Source organism: Mesocricetus auratus, unplaced genomic scaffold (assembly GCF_017639785.1).
Source record: "Mesocricetus auratus isolate SY011 unplaced genomic scaffold, BCM_Maur_2.0 Super-Scaffold_100007, whole genome shotgun sequence".
NCBI lineage: Eukaryota > Metazoa > Chordata > Mammalia > Rodentia > Cricetidae > Mesocricetus > Mesocricetus auratus.
Window position 1 is genome coordinate 93,472,024 of NW_024429191.1, and position 14,149 is coordinate 93,486,172.

The following is a 14,149-nucleotide window of genomic DNA, read 5'->3' on the forward strand; positions in this document are numbered from 1 at the left end:
AGAGGAGCTGCGACCTCCAGGACACAGCACGGTGTTTCTGTATGTGTGTGAATGTGGGCGCTCCTGCCAGGACCTTCTACCAGTCTGTGGCACCCTGGGGAGATGTCGTGAAGACATGGCAAAGCTGCACCAAGCTGGAGTCTCGGAAGACAATTACCCACGTCAAACAGGAGTCCTGGGAAGCTCAAGAAGGATGGGCGTGGCAGTGGCCACCTGTAGTCCCGCACTGGAGTCAGACACTGACTCTCTGGCGTCAATCTACCAGGGCAGCTGCATGTGGTGACGAACTGTACAAAGACCCTATGCTGTGGTGACCCTGAGGACAGCACTCTTTCAGACACCATCCTCTGGAAGCAGCCTCAGAGTGTGGAAAGGCCTCTGGTTTGGGGGCTCAGGAAAGGCATACAAAAGGCAGCCAAGCTCTGACTGGGCTCCAGTCTTAGATGGATTCAGAGCTACTTTTGTTTGTTTTTTGAGACAGGGTTTCTGTGTAGCCCTGGCTGTCCTGGAACATGCTCTGTAGACCAGGCCGGTCTTAAGAGATTCATCTGCTCTGCCTCCCAAAAGTGCCTGGGATTAAAAATGTGTGCCACCATAGCCGGGTGTTGGTGGCGCACGTCTTTAATCCCAGCACTCGGGAGGCAGAGGCAGGCGGATCTCTCAGAGTTCAGGCCAGCCTCCAAAACAATACAGAGAAACCCTGTCTCGAAAAACCAAAAAAAAAAAAAAAAAAAAAGTGTGCCACCACCACCTGGCTACTTTTTAGAGGAAAGACTACCTGGACCCTCAAGTGTGCAGGACATCCTGAGACTTCAGGTGACTGAGCCACATCCCTAGCAACACGGCAATATGGGTGCTGCTGCACCTCAGTGCCCAATGGTACTCATCCCTGCCTCCCTAAGTGCCCAGCAGCCCACTTGCCATTCTGTCCTCGAAAGTCTTGACCATGATGCCATCGGGCAGCGAGGTGGCCAGCAGAGCCATCTCCTTTCGCACTGTGCTGAAGAACTTCTTGGCTTCCGGAGGCTGGAACTCAATCTTCTTGAAAGAGTGGTTTGCTGCAAGGAGAGAGCAGTCAGGCCCTGAACCGAAGCCCTACGGGAGTATGGCCTGAGAGATTCTAGATGGTGAGGGCCCAGGTGCCTCCCTCTACTATCCCCTAGGGCAGGGTGGGGATAAGCTACTCAGCCTACAGGAGTTTGCAGAAACGGGTTCTGGGGACGAGCAAGGGTGACAGACATGAAGCCACTCACAGGGTGCAAACTCCAGCACAGAGAACACCTCGCCCTTGGCACTGGTGAAGGTGACACCAGGTTTGCCACCACACTGTTGACAGAGCACAGGCGTCTCACTGGGCCACTCGGCCTTCACTGGCGACTGTGCCTCAGCCTTATCTTCCTTGCGCTCTGTGTCGGGCACCGCCTCCATCTTCTCCTCCTCGGCGATGGCCACGTTGTCTAGGGTCTTTTTGAGGTTCTCCTGTAGCTTCTTGATGTCGTCCAGAAACTTCTTCTCCCGGGTTGGCTTCTCAGGTTCCACAGTGGGTGAGGTGGGGGACCCTGTGAGCAGCTGCTCTACGGTCATGTTCTTGAGGCTCTCCAGGATCTTGATGGCCTCTTTGAGCTCCCGGAAACTCTTGGGAGGCCCATCCTTGCCGGCTTTCTCCATCAGCCCTGCCACGGGGGCAGCCATGGCCACGGCTCCCTGGATGGCAGCTGTGGCTGCCTCTTCACTGATTACCACCCCCTTGTCCTCCTCAGGGGCTGCCGGCTGCTCTGTTGGTAGACTGGCGAAGTCTTCTATCTTGGGGTGTTCCTCATCTACCAGCCCATTGTCTGTCTCCCAGCTGTCACTGTCATCTTCCCACTCGTCCGAAGATGCCCCACTGGTGCTGCCTTCTACCGAATCGTAGTCTGACTCCTCAATCTCAGACTCGATGTTGTATAAGTGCTGGGAGCAGAAGACAGCAACTCAGAACTCTGGCCTCTTTCCTTCCTGTTGACAACTCACTGTGGCCTTCCTTGGTGACCCCTCCTCTCAACTTGGCATCTGAAAGCCTGTAGCTCTCTGCCAGGGGCCCTCTGCCCACCGTCCACCCCAAGCTGTACATGAAGTGCAGCTAATGCATGCACCGCCTTCTCCCAGCCTCTGGGCAGTCAGGACCACAGGGAAACCTGAGCAAAGTCAGCGTCCTCAGGACCCAGGTCAGGTGCCGGGTGGACAAGTCTTTGTGGGCTGCACCAGGAGAGAGTGGATAATCTTACTGGCAGGCAAAGCAGGTGTACCAGAGCCGGTCACACTGCCCTGCTCTCCCCTATAATGGCTCCAAGGTGAGGGACAAGTCATTCTCTGCCCCCCTTGGCCCACCCTCTTATGTGCACAGGAAAGGAGTGCTGGCAAGTACAGGAGAGGGAAGGGGACCAGCTAGGGACAGCTGGACTGTGGCCCATCTTTTCTTACTCTCTTCTGTCGGCAGCTATTCTAGAAACAGGAGCAGGAAATACCCTAGATAGCTCAACAAGGTGTATGGAGAATCTAGACCAATCTAGAAGTTTGGGACCCTCACACGTGTGGGATCCAGTCCTTGGAGCCGATGTGCGAAGGCTACAGAGCCACCCTCAGTGGCAGCGAGCAGCCCGAGAGGCCAGGGCAACACATGGCTGGCGACCAGGCCCTTGGCGGCCTTACCTGTGGCAGGATGATGGTTTTTGAGTTGTCAGCCCACACCACTTCCACCTTGCTACTGACGTCCACTCGGGCCACCTGGCCCACTGACGGCTGAAGGGCAACGGGGACAGAGTCAAATGGGTGACAAGAGATGAAGCTCCCAGACTGCCCACCCATGGCACCCATTCCCTGGCCTGGCAGCAAATGCTAAGTGGCCTTTCCCAGTCTGCAGCAACTGTCCCCACAGTCACTGCCCCTGCCTCCCTGGCCTGCACTCTTCCCAGCGTGGGTGTCCTGCCTTCAGGGTTTGCTTCTGGTCCTCTGTCTAGAATCTGTCTTGACCTCTCCCAACATCCCCACCTTTTGCTCAAGGTCTAGTTCAAGTTCCATCTCCAAGCCTGACTAGACTCTGTTGCAGTTGACTGTGTGGTGCTCAGAGCTGTAACAGACAGAGGGTGACCCGTCTAGGGACCGACTGGCAGGGTCCAAGATGTCCAAGTCCTGCAGGTGCCTGGGCTGCCTGTCTCTGATGCAGACCATGCCAGCCATCCTTGGGCATCCCAGTTCTAAACTTTGAGGTCTTAGCTCCTGAACCCATCTGGTGGCAGTGTCAGGGACTGCAGGCACTTGCTCACAGCAAGAATTTAAGAGTACACCTACCTCATCCTCCTTGGGCAGAGCTCCATCCTCAGTGTTACCGATGCGGATGACAATATCAGTTGTGCGGAAGCGAAAGTCAGGGTGGTCAGCAATGTCGTAGACACTCACATCCTCCTCTTCTCCAATGAGCTGTGCATAAGCCAAGCTGGCGTGAGGCGGGGCTCCCCCCATCCCCCAGAGCCCACCCAAAGGAAGCAGGTACAGCAAGCTCACCTCCACATCATCCCCACTAGGCCGGAGTTTGAACCACTTCACCATGCATGTACGGCCAACGTGGTCCCCGGATTGCACCACACCATAGACAGCAGGGTCTGGGCAGCTCTGGACTAGGGAAACGAGAAGGGATGTGACTATCTGAAAAGCCCTGGGGTGCCTGTCTGTAACCACATTTCAAACCACAGGCTTCCCCTGGTTTGTTAAAGAGAGACCCCCCAAAGTACTCATAGACGCCAAGTCCTATCCCCACTGGCCCCTGGCCTCAGCTAGTGTCCCACTGGCCACCCTGAGGCTTAGCACTACCTCTCTTGTCCACCACGAAGTCTCCCGGGCAGAACTCGTTGTTGTCCAGGTGGTGCACGGGGAAGAGGTCATTGGAGCGGATGTTGCACTCTACAGAGCCGTCCTGCCACATCACATCTGCTGACGTCATCGTGGTCACCACCTCCACGGCCACCCTGCCAAGTACAGGCCCGTGAGCCAGGCAACACAAACAGGAGGTGACACTCCTTCCAGGCCTGCCCGAGTTGCAAGTGGGCAGGGTGAGATATCTAGTGCGTGTAAACTTCCCCTGGGCCCAAGCCTGACACCTTATCTGGGGTCAGGGCGATAAGGGAGAGAAAACTTGGGTAAACAGGAGGCGGCCATGAGCTGGCTCTCTTTCCTGGATGCAGTGCAGGGTGGCACTCACCTGTCCCCAGGCTTGAAGTCGCGCGTGGCCTTGTTCTTCTTCCGCTTGTGTTTGCGCTTCAGGTTCTTGATGGACAAGGGGATACTCTTTTTACGACTCGCGCCACTGCCGCTCTGGGAGGAGGTCGTGGAGCTGGCGGAGGAGGTCACTGAGCTGGTGTCATCTGTGTCGTCAGCAGCCTCGTCATCCGCATCCTGCCCTGCTGAGTGGTGCAGCCCGTCATCTCCACCCTCCTTCAGCAGGAAGGGGGGCAACGGCTCGCCCATCTCCTGAGGCTCCTCTGACCCCTCGTCCTGCATCTCCACTGGGCTGGCTGATCCATCGGGTTGCTCCTCAGGGCTAGGAGAACCTACTTCACTTTTGGCTCTGGCTTCCCCTTTCTTGTCTGGGTCCTCCATGGAATGGTCCCTAGGACACTGGGTATCTGGAGCGCAGGACATGATCCTTACAACCTGTTTCTTCAACAGGCGCTTCACCTATGAGAGCAGAGCAAAGGAGAGGGAGTTGTGAAGTGAGTCAGGTAGGGGCCCACTGTGACCCCAGGCATTTGTCTTGGGGAGTAGAGCTATAAATACCTAAGTGGCCAGCAAGGGTCCTCATGGCTGTCCCCAAGGCTTAGAGCCCAGACCCACCTTGCTGGCTGTGGAAATGGCATAGGCCAGTTCCATGAGTGCCCACGCCCACCCACCTCAAGGACATACCTTCTTGGCCATAGAGCCCTCCCCCTGGGCGCAGTTTTTTTCTGGACATTCCCAGGCAATCTTGGCCGGCTCTACCTTGGCTGGGAAGACATATAGACAGCGCTCCCCAAGCTGCCGCTGAGCATGGTCAAAGCATCCGAGACGCTTCACCCTGAAGGGAAACAAGGAGTTTGGATGGACTTCTGAGAGGCCGGTGGGATGCATTTATGGCACAACCAAGATACGCCGGGGTTTTTGGGGTAGGGGCACGCTCACCTGCCTAGGTTTTCCTGAGTGATCACAGAAGGTGGGGGGCTAACGCTGTCCGTGCCCCCAGGGCAGAAACTCTTGGTAATCCATGTGACTTTCAACTCCACAACCTGAACCTGGGGACAGGTGAGTGGGACAGGGGTGTGGTTAGAGGTGGACTTTCAAGGTCTGCAGCCACTCACAGGCACATGTGGCCACTCTCCCTGAGCAGGGAGGGATCTCTGCTCATCGGGCACCCCATGACTAAGCCTAGGCTGCTCCATGCTCAAATCCCATTCAGGTCACCAGGGTTTGGGTCTTGGGGAGCAGGTTGGAGGGAAGCAGCTCAGCCCCAAGGTCTGGAGCTTACAACTCGGCCTGCACGCCACCAGTTATGCCCTTACCTCCTCCACCACCACACGGAACTTGCTCTTGGTGCTGAGTACAGGCTTGACCCCCGAGAGCCACTGGACACTGGAGAAGATCTTAGCAGGGCCAATGAGCACTTGGCCTGGGTAGAAGCCATAGGAGTCATCAAAGAAGAGGCCCTGCAGGGTGGGGCAGAGGAAAAGACCCCTGAGTAGACCCCCTTGGCCAGTGTGCTTGCCTTGCAGGACCGTGTGACAGAGCCTTCGGGCTCCCGGCAGCACAGTCTATAGAGAACATACTTTCCAAGTTTGGTGCAAACTGGCTGCCCAGGAATCATATTAAAATGTAGCTGCAGACTATTCTAGGCCTAACAGACTCTCACACAATGTGATGCGGGGATCAGGGGTCCCACACAAGATCAGAGTTCCATGGAGCAGCAGCACACACGTCTGTGTAGTCACACACCCCTAATACAAACTACCTCCATGTGCTGCTGTGCTGACATGCCCTGCTCCACGGAGTGACTGTGTACTGGAGGCTGAGAGAGAGGGGCCACAGCACAGTGCTACCCTGCAATCCTAGCACTCAGGAGGTGGAATTTTGTGTTGCAGGTTAGCCTGAGCTACAGAGTAAGACAGCCTCAAGAAACAAAATAACCAGTCAACCATCCAAATATAACTACTAACACAACTCAAACACAGCACTAATATTTTCTGTCCCTGCCAGGCCTCCAGGTGCTCAGGTGCACACTGTGCCCTTGTCTCTCAATCCCTTGCCCAGTCCCGACAGTTCCTACGCCTAAGCAGGTGAGGAACAGAGCACACGTACCGAGTCGCTGACATGTGGGCAGACATCGTAGAGTTTGGCACCATCTTCTGTGTTCATGGAACACCTGAAACAGGACAGAGGCTTGGTCTCCACTGGGGCACAGTACACAGCAACACTTACAGTCCAGCCCCACGTCAGTGGCTGCCACCATTAACACACACAGCATACAGCACCAACCCTCAGGGACATTCGCCAAGCTCAAGTAGCCCAAAACCTGAGCTGCAGCAGAAGAGAGGCCACAGAGTTAGCCCTGGTCCAGCAGCTGCTGTCACTGTCCTGTGCCACCCCTGTCCTCACAACTCCTGAAGGAAGTCCTTGTACCATCCCAGGCTAACACCTACCTGGCACCATTCGACAATTTGAGGATGATCTGGTTCTTCAGGTCATAGACCTTCCCTAGCCAGCAGTCATAGGCGATGTAGTCTCCATACATGAAGGGCTGCAGACCAAGGACACAGGGCAGTGAGAAGGGACACAGGGCCTGGGACTTTCTTCACTGTGCTAAGATGGAGAAGGAAGGTTCTAGATAATTTACTTGCACTGCATCCCAAGCCCCTTTCCAGTGAGTGGTCAGCAGTAGTTTGACTGCTTCGTGGGTGGGAGTACCCCACAGGGACCAAGGAGACAAAGCCAAGCTTGGAGGTTGGTGTGGTTGGGAGGTGGGCTTCGTGGACAGGCCTTGAATGAAAAGATCAATTCACCATGGACACTGAAGGCAGCATTTTCACTGCGGGGGAGTTTGGGGGTGCTCAGCAAACAGATGCCAGACAGACCAAAGGAGCTTCCTAGTTTGGGACAATTAAAGCAAAATATGTGATGAGGGAATTGTACTATAAGCAGTTGAATAAAAAGAACTCACGCCGGGCGTTGGTGGCGCACGCCTTTAATCCCAGCACTCGGGAGGCAGAGGCAGGCGGATCTCTGTGAGTTTGAGACCAGCCTGGACTACCAAGGGAGTTCCAGGACAGCCTCCAAAGCCACAGAGAAACCCTGTCTCGAAAAAACCAAAAAAAAAAAAAAAAAAAAAAAAAAAGAACTCAGGTGCACACGCATCTAAAAAACGATACAGGAACAAACGGGCACAGCTCCTCCACACAGAGGAATGCCAGCCACACAAACGAGGAAATGAGGACTTCAGGTCACACCATGTGACTGTCAGAACGGTGGCCCATTTAGGTGGCAACATGCCCAGGGATAAGGCTGGCAGATGACTATCTGACAAGGATGCTAAGTATCTGTGCTATAATATTCCCTGTGGAACATAATTACTCACTAAGGGTGATGGGAGAGGGCTGTGCAGAACTACTTGACCTGCAGAGTGAGTATCCCCAGCAGCAGTGTAGCTGCTGGACATAAAGCCGGGGACAGCTGGACAGGGACAACTTCGTGTATGAGCTATTTAAGGTGAGGGTCACAGTACTAAAAGCACCACTGTCCAGGATGTGGGAGAGAAGAAGCATCCCAGACAGAAAAGAAAAGGAAGAATTAACAAGCAAATGCCAGGTGTCTTCCTGACTGAGCTCAGGGAAAGGACACTGTTGGGACGACTGGATAGTCTGAGGCTTGAGGCAGAAAGGTGTCATCGTTGATCCCTTATCTAGTGGCAGTATCCAAATCTTTGGAAGGGTCAAAATCTAGTGAGCAGGGATGCTGGGGGCCGGGGGGTGCTGGGTGAAGATGAATGGAGTGAGTGGGAGAGTTATTAACAGCTGCAGACACTAGAGAAGTGGGCACATGAACTTAGCACTTTTGGCTAAGTCTTAAGCCACTTACAAAAGTAAGTTAATAAAAGAAACCTGTTTTGTTATGAGTAAGTACTTGGCCACACATATGTGTGCCACGTGTGTGCCTGCCTGGTGCTCTCAGGGGTCAAAGGACAGAGTTGAATTCTCTGAAACAATAGGTCCGCAGCAAGAATAAGTACTCTTACCTGCTGAGCCAACTCTCCAGCCCTCTTGTTTTAAAAGTTAAGTGTTAGATGGAACTGGAGAGATGGCTCGGCAGTTAAGAGCAGTGGCTGCTTTTACTGAGGACCTGGATTCCAGGCCCAGCACCCACATGGCAGCTCATAAGCATCTGTAACGCCAGTTCCAGGGAATTCAACTCCCTCTTCTGATACCAGACATGTAAGTGGTACAGAGCGTACACAGACAAAACAGCCTCCCATATTAAACAAACATCAGTGTTGGAGGTGAGAAAACAAGGAAAATAACCACATTTGTCAGTGGTTTGTGCTGATGCCAAGGAGAAGCACACCCTGACCTCTTGTCCAATAGCGTAGTTGCAAGGACAACACTGAGGATTCCAGGAGCAGGCTGGCCACTGGGAACAAGCACTGTGCTATTTGACCCAGAAAGACTAGCTTGGCAGGAGCAGCACAGATGTCACACAGCCAAGATGAGAGGCACTTACCCAGATGTGCTGGAGGTCCTTGCTGTTGACAGGGTAGATGATGCAGTTGGTGCCAATGAGCTTGACAGCACAGTCAATGTTCACGTCTATCACTGTGCCACACTGACTGTCCTAGGGGAGGGAGAAAATATCCTGCAAAGCTGCCATGGCACACTCCACCCAGACAGTCCCAAGTGCCTCCCACTCCCCAACCAGGCAGCTCTCTCTCCTCCAAACCAGTGTGGGAACAGACAGGCTCAGGACTCAGGATGGGACGGGGGGGGGGGTGGGGTGGGTGGGGGGGTGAGACTCACGGTTGAACGCATGTGGCGGACCACATCCCGGGGTACCACCGAGCGGTCCTCTAGCTTCAGCTGTAAAGAAAACATGAGTACGAGGCATGAAAGCAGCAGGTCTAAAGGCAGGATGCACTCTACCCAGGGTTTAGCTCATTCTACAAAAGCAAACACCCCGATGAGTTAAATCCTTCTCCAAGTGCCTGCTCTCTGACCCTGGCTGGTCAGCACTCAGGACTGAGTGGGGAACTGGCATGACACAGGGCTGTGGCTGGTCACGCTGAAGCCAGCTATCACTGGGTACCACCCTTCTAATCTGGGTTACCCTGCCTGCCCAGCTGCAGTATGCTCCTTATCTGTGGCACTGCAGAGCCTGGGCTGTGTGGCTCTCAGGCTGGCTGCAGAGTCTGTCCTGACCCATGTGAACCCCCAGCAACTGCCACCTATTGCCACCAAGCTGCTGGATGGCCTCCAACAACCAGGCAGAGCTGGGTCTCTGCCAGGCCAGTTTGTCTCCTGTGTTTTTGGGTCTCCAAATCTCGGCCGCTCCTCTGCCACTCTTCAGCAACCTACAAGTAATGGGAGCTCTCCATCTTCCCTGCTCAAAGACTGGCGACCACACCCCAGGAAGAGCTATCCTCTTCAATCCCACCCAACCCACTACCCCATCAAAGACCTCTCCTCTCTCAACCTCGGAGAGGTGGTCACCAGAAGAGTGTAAGAGAAGCGGTGGAAGTGTGATTCTAGCACAAGGTCACTGATGCTTTGGCAAGGTCAACTAAAGCAGACTCCAGAAGCAGGAATGAAAAACTTCCCACAGGGACCAGGACCTGTTCCAGATGACAACAGCCTATGATTGTTGCTAAGAAACACTCTGCCGTCTATATTATATGCACACGTGTTACCTCAGCAGCCAACTCTGGGTACCTGTGACAGGATCCAGGAGGCCACTGATTAGGGGCCTAAGTCACCACAAAAACCAGAAGTTGCATGTAAAGGTCAAGGGTTGAGGGTCCCTGAGGAGAGCTTTGAGCTGAGTCTGCAGCTTTGTCAGGCCCAGGCACTGCCAGGGATGAGGGGAGGCCTACACATATCCAGGCCTTCACTGGCATGACCTCACACAGGGCACATCAAGTGGAGGTTCCAGGCCTATGGCTGAAGCGAGGCCCTGTGTACCAGGAGGGAGGCTCAGAGTGTGGCTGTCCACCTGGAAACTGTCTCCGGCTCCAATGCTGTCATCACAAGGAGCCCCATCTCCCCAGAGACCTAGTGGCACTGGGAGCAGTGGGGAGGGAGACAGTGAGAGGGAGGCCTGGCATTACTGTATGACATTCTCTTGGCCTTGGCAGTCTAGAAAGGGGACAGGCCAGGCTCTCCCTCGCTGCTCCCTTGTCTTTCTCCAACACTTTCGAACATGCCTGTGCTCTGCAGCTTGGGTGCCGTTCTACCTCAGTGCCCCTTTCCTGCCTTGCCCCAGCAAGGGCTACCCACTTCTCAAAGCCCTCAACGTCCCCTTCTGTCAGGAGCTGCTGTGACTCTGGGGGCATCCTCTGCTCTGCACTACAGGCCCCAGGCTGGTTTCTGGACCCTGCATGTGTTACCTTGAGGTGTCACAACTCATGAAACACCGTTCCTCTGACTGGAGAAAGCGACTGTGCAAGGTCACACAGCTCACAGAGGCTCCGGCTGAGCTGAACTCAGCAGCCCTGCTTCTGCCCTCTTCCTTCACCATATCACCCTCAGCTGCAGAGACAGGACAGAGTCAAAGGGTCCACACATTCTCAAGCAGTTTCCCTTCCATCGGAAAGGTCAAGGACTTCACAGGTGCCAGCGTTACCAGGAACTGAACACTGCACCTGCTCAGTTGAGAAAGACTCTACTGCCAAACTAGAGCTGTGAAACAAAAACCCAAGTCTCGACCTCCAAGGGAGGCCCTGAGGTGTGGCCATCACAAGTGTCACAAGAGCCAGAGGTGAGTGGACCCTGTAGATTTTAACTGTCATAGTCTCTAACATGCTCGGCAATGCAGAGCTGGCCACATAATGTTTAGCATTTCCTGGAAAGCAGCAGTGAGCAGACGTTTTGGAACAGCAGGAGAGAAGCCATGACACCAAATGTTAGGCTCTGTGTGGGCGGAGTCATGGATTGTGTGAAATAAACATGGGTCACTTTGGGTACCTCATTGCCTCCTGTGGAAACAACTCAGGGCCATGCTGTGGAGGAGGGAGGCCAGCTGGCTTTAAGGGACAGCACCCTCTGTCCACACAACACGGACGCCCAAGCACATGAGGGAACAGAGCAGACACAGGCTAGGCCGTGTACAGAGCCACACAATATGCAACTTGAGGACTATAAAGGGGCCACTCCGAGGCGGCATCTGACTACAGACCTGGGTGAGTAAGGCAGTGAGCTTCCAGGGATAAGAGCAGTGTCTGGAGGCTGGAAGGTTACTCAGGCCCTAGGAATGTCCACCCTGAGCAAGGCATAAGTCCCTGTGGGCCCTGAGCCAAGGAAACACACTGGGACCATCTGCTGTTGGCAAGGGAAAGAACTGGTTCTGTGACTTTCAATTGGGAGCCACGCTGTCTTCTCACCCCAGGGACACTCCAGGCTGTCACACATGGCAGATGCTGTTGAGGCCAAGGTTTGTTGTACATCTCATGATACAAAGGACAGCTCCTGTCACAAGAATGACTGGCCAATGGGTCAGCAGAGTCCAGGCTGAGAAACCTGAGGCTCTTCAGGACACTGGGAAACAAAGTCAAAGGTCACTTCCACTGCACCCCATTTCTTGTCCTGGCCCCAATTTAACACAGGGTCTCACTGTGTAGCTTTGGCTGGCCTGGAACTGACTTTTTTTAGACCAGGCTGGCCTCAAACTCAAAGGTCTATCTGCCTCTGCCTCTCATTTTGGGATTAAAGCTATGTGGCACCATGACATTTCCTTTTTTATAACTGATATATAAAAACTACCTACTAGACCGAGGAGATGGCTCAGTGGGTAAGGTGTTTGCTGTACAAACATGAGGACTTAAGTACCTCAGTGCCCATATAAAAGCCAGGTGCAGCGGTGTCTATAACTTTAGTCCCGGGTGTGGGTCAGGGCCAGAGAGAAGCGGATACTCAGACTTGTCACCCTGACAACTCAAGATCAACCCTGACATTGTACATGGTAGAGACTAACCAATGCCTGAAAGGTGTCCTGCAATGTCGCTTAAGTGCCATGCACATCTGTTCCCTACCCCACAGAACGCACAGCCATGGCTCAACAAATGCAAACACATTGAGGAAGAGGGCCAGGGATACATAATGGCACTTGTCACCACCTGACAGCTGATGGAAGCCAGAAGGCAGACGAGACGGGAACTGACCCTCCAGTGTGCTCTGACCTCTACACATCCATCACACCCTAAACACAACTGTGAAACCTAAGACTTCAGTATCTATATGTATCTGTGTTTCTGTGCACACGTGTGCAGTACCATGGAGACCACAAGAGGGTGTTGAGTCAGTTGGAACTGAAAATACAGGCAGTCGCAAGCTGTCTGACATGAGTGCTAGGAACCAAATTCAGCTCCTGTGGAAGAAGCCACTCTTAGCGGCTGGACCTCTATCTCTCCAGCCTATTTTACTTAAAAAACAACTAAAAATTCAGAGGATTCCCCAGCACCACATGGCAGATCACAACCATCTGTAACTACTTCCAGGGGATCCAACATCTCCAGCTTCCTGGGCAGGGCACTACATCCAAATGGTACACACATATGCATATACACGCGTGCACACGTACACACACACACACACACACACAAAACAATCATACACATAAAACAAAAATAAACAAAATGGAGAATGACAAAAAGAAGACACCTTGATGACCTGATATTGACCCCTGGCCTCCACTGGCACAGGCGGAATGAGTGAATCCACATCCACACACAACCGTACGAATAATGGGGGAAAGGCAGAGGTCAGCAGCCCCAGGGAGAAGGCTCTGCTGTGGAGTGAGCAGGCTCTGTCCTCCCAGAACCCCATCTGCCCAAGAGGCCACTCCTCGCTGCCTCCCTGGCTGTACTCTGAGCATGAGCTGTGCTCCCAGCCTAGAAGCTCATTCATAAAACTGAACTTGGTCAACCAGGCATACTAAAAGTCTCCCGTATAAAAGTCTCCAAGATTAAGCAGCTGAAAACAGAAGGTTGCTAAGACAGACAGCTCCAACTAACGGGGCTCCTCACTCAAGGCGGAGCTGCCACAAGGCCACAGGAAGGGTTATTTAAAGTTTATTTTTAATTGTGTGCATGTACATCTGTGCGTGGACATGTACACAAGTGCAGGTGTCCGCAGAGTCTCTGGAGCTATAGTTACAGGCAATCTTCTGACACCATCTCTCCAGCCCCCACAGAAAGGGTTTCAGTGGGCCTAAGCATGCATGTCTCAAGAAGGAGGCCATAACCGCTGTCACTATCTCCTGGGAAAGCCCAAATGAGAAAACCATGCCTTGGTCTCAGGAAATGACCCAGACTTCCTTGGGGTAGGAATGTAACCAGGACAGGGCCCTTCCTTTACTAGGGAGCAAGAATGCCCCTCCCCAGTCATACCTCGCACCTACTGTAGCAAGGTAAGGGTTCAAGAATAAACAGCATCCTTGGTTGTTGGGGAAGTCTTATGCCAATAAAGCACTGTCTGGCCAATAGGGAATCTAGATAGGAGGGACTAGGAGTCCAGGAGGATTCTGGGAAGGAGAAACACAGAGAGTCGAGATGTAACACCATTGGGGTAGGAAGCCTGGAAACCTCTCCGGTAAGAGACATACTTAGATTAACAATTATGGGGTAATTATTTAAGTCAGAGCTAGCCAGTAAGAAACAAGCAAAGGCCAACAGCTTCATAATTAATAGAGCGTCTTGTGTGTTTATTTGGGGACTGCAATGCGGCAGAACCCAGGCGGCTGGCAGGGGATAAACCAAAGGGGCTAGCAAAGAAAAAGCTTCCCTTACCACTTGGTGAGTGGAGAAACGGGGATAGTTTACAGCGGACCCTGTTTTGGACTTGTGTTCAAAGAGAGAGGTTCCCACCACTGACCAAGTTAGGCCACACAGAGA

The 14,149-nt window shown here is 53.4% G+C and overlaps 1 protein-coding gene across 2 annotated transcripts in view; it reads right to left on the bottom strand.

The window, feature by feature from the left end:
• Ube2o (ubiquitin conjugating enzyme E2 O) overlaps positions 1-14,149 on the bottom strand; it is a 41,060-nt gene that overhangs the window by 1,404 nt on the left and 25,507 nt on the right. The window contains exons 2-15 of one of the 2 annotated variants that reach the window (XM_040750085.1): positions 9,066-9,125; positions 8,773-8,883; positions 6,702-6,799; positions 6,361-6,424; positions 5,568-5,711; positions 5,191-5,300; positions 5,011-5,086; positions 4,235-4,710; positions 3,847-4,001; positions 3,541-3,653; positions 3,328-3,456; positions 2,689-2,778; positions 1,254-1,950; positions 922-1,058 (exon numbers count right to left, since the gene is read on the bottom strand). In XM_040750085.1, the coding sequence (XP_040606019.1) occupies positions 922-1,058; positions 1,254-1,950; positions 2,689-2,778; positions 3,328-3,456; positions 3,541-3,653; positions 3,847-4,001; positions 4,235-4,710; positions 5,011-5,086; positions 5,191-5,300; positions 5,568-5,711; positions 6,361-6,424; positions 6,702-6,799; positions 8,773-8,883; positions 9,066-9,125 (2,460 nt within the window). Of the gene's footprint in view, positions 1-921; positions 1,059-1,253; positions 1,951-2,688; positions 2,779-3,327; positions 3,457-3,540; positions 3,654-3,846; positions 4,002-4,234; positions 4,711-4,935; positions 5,087-5,190; positions 5,301-5,567; positions 5,712-6,360; positions 6,425-6,701; positions 6,800-8,772; positions 8,884-9,065; positions 9,126-14,149 lie in introns of both variants that reach the window. The other variant, XM_040750084.1, reaches the window with a different exon arrangement.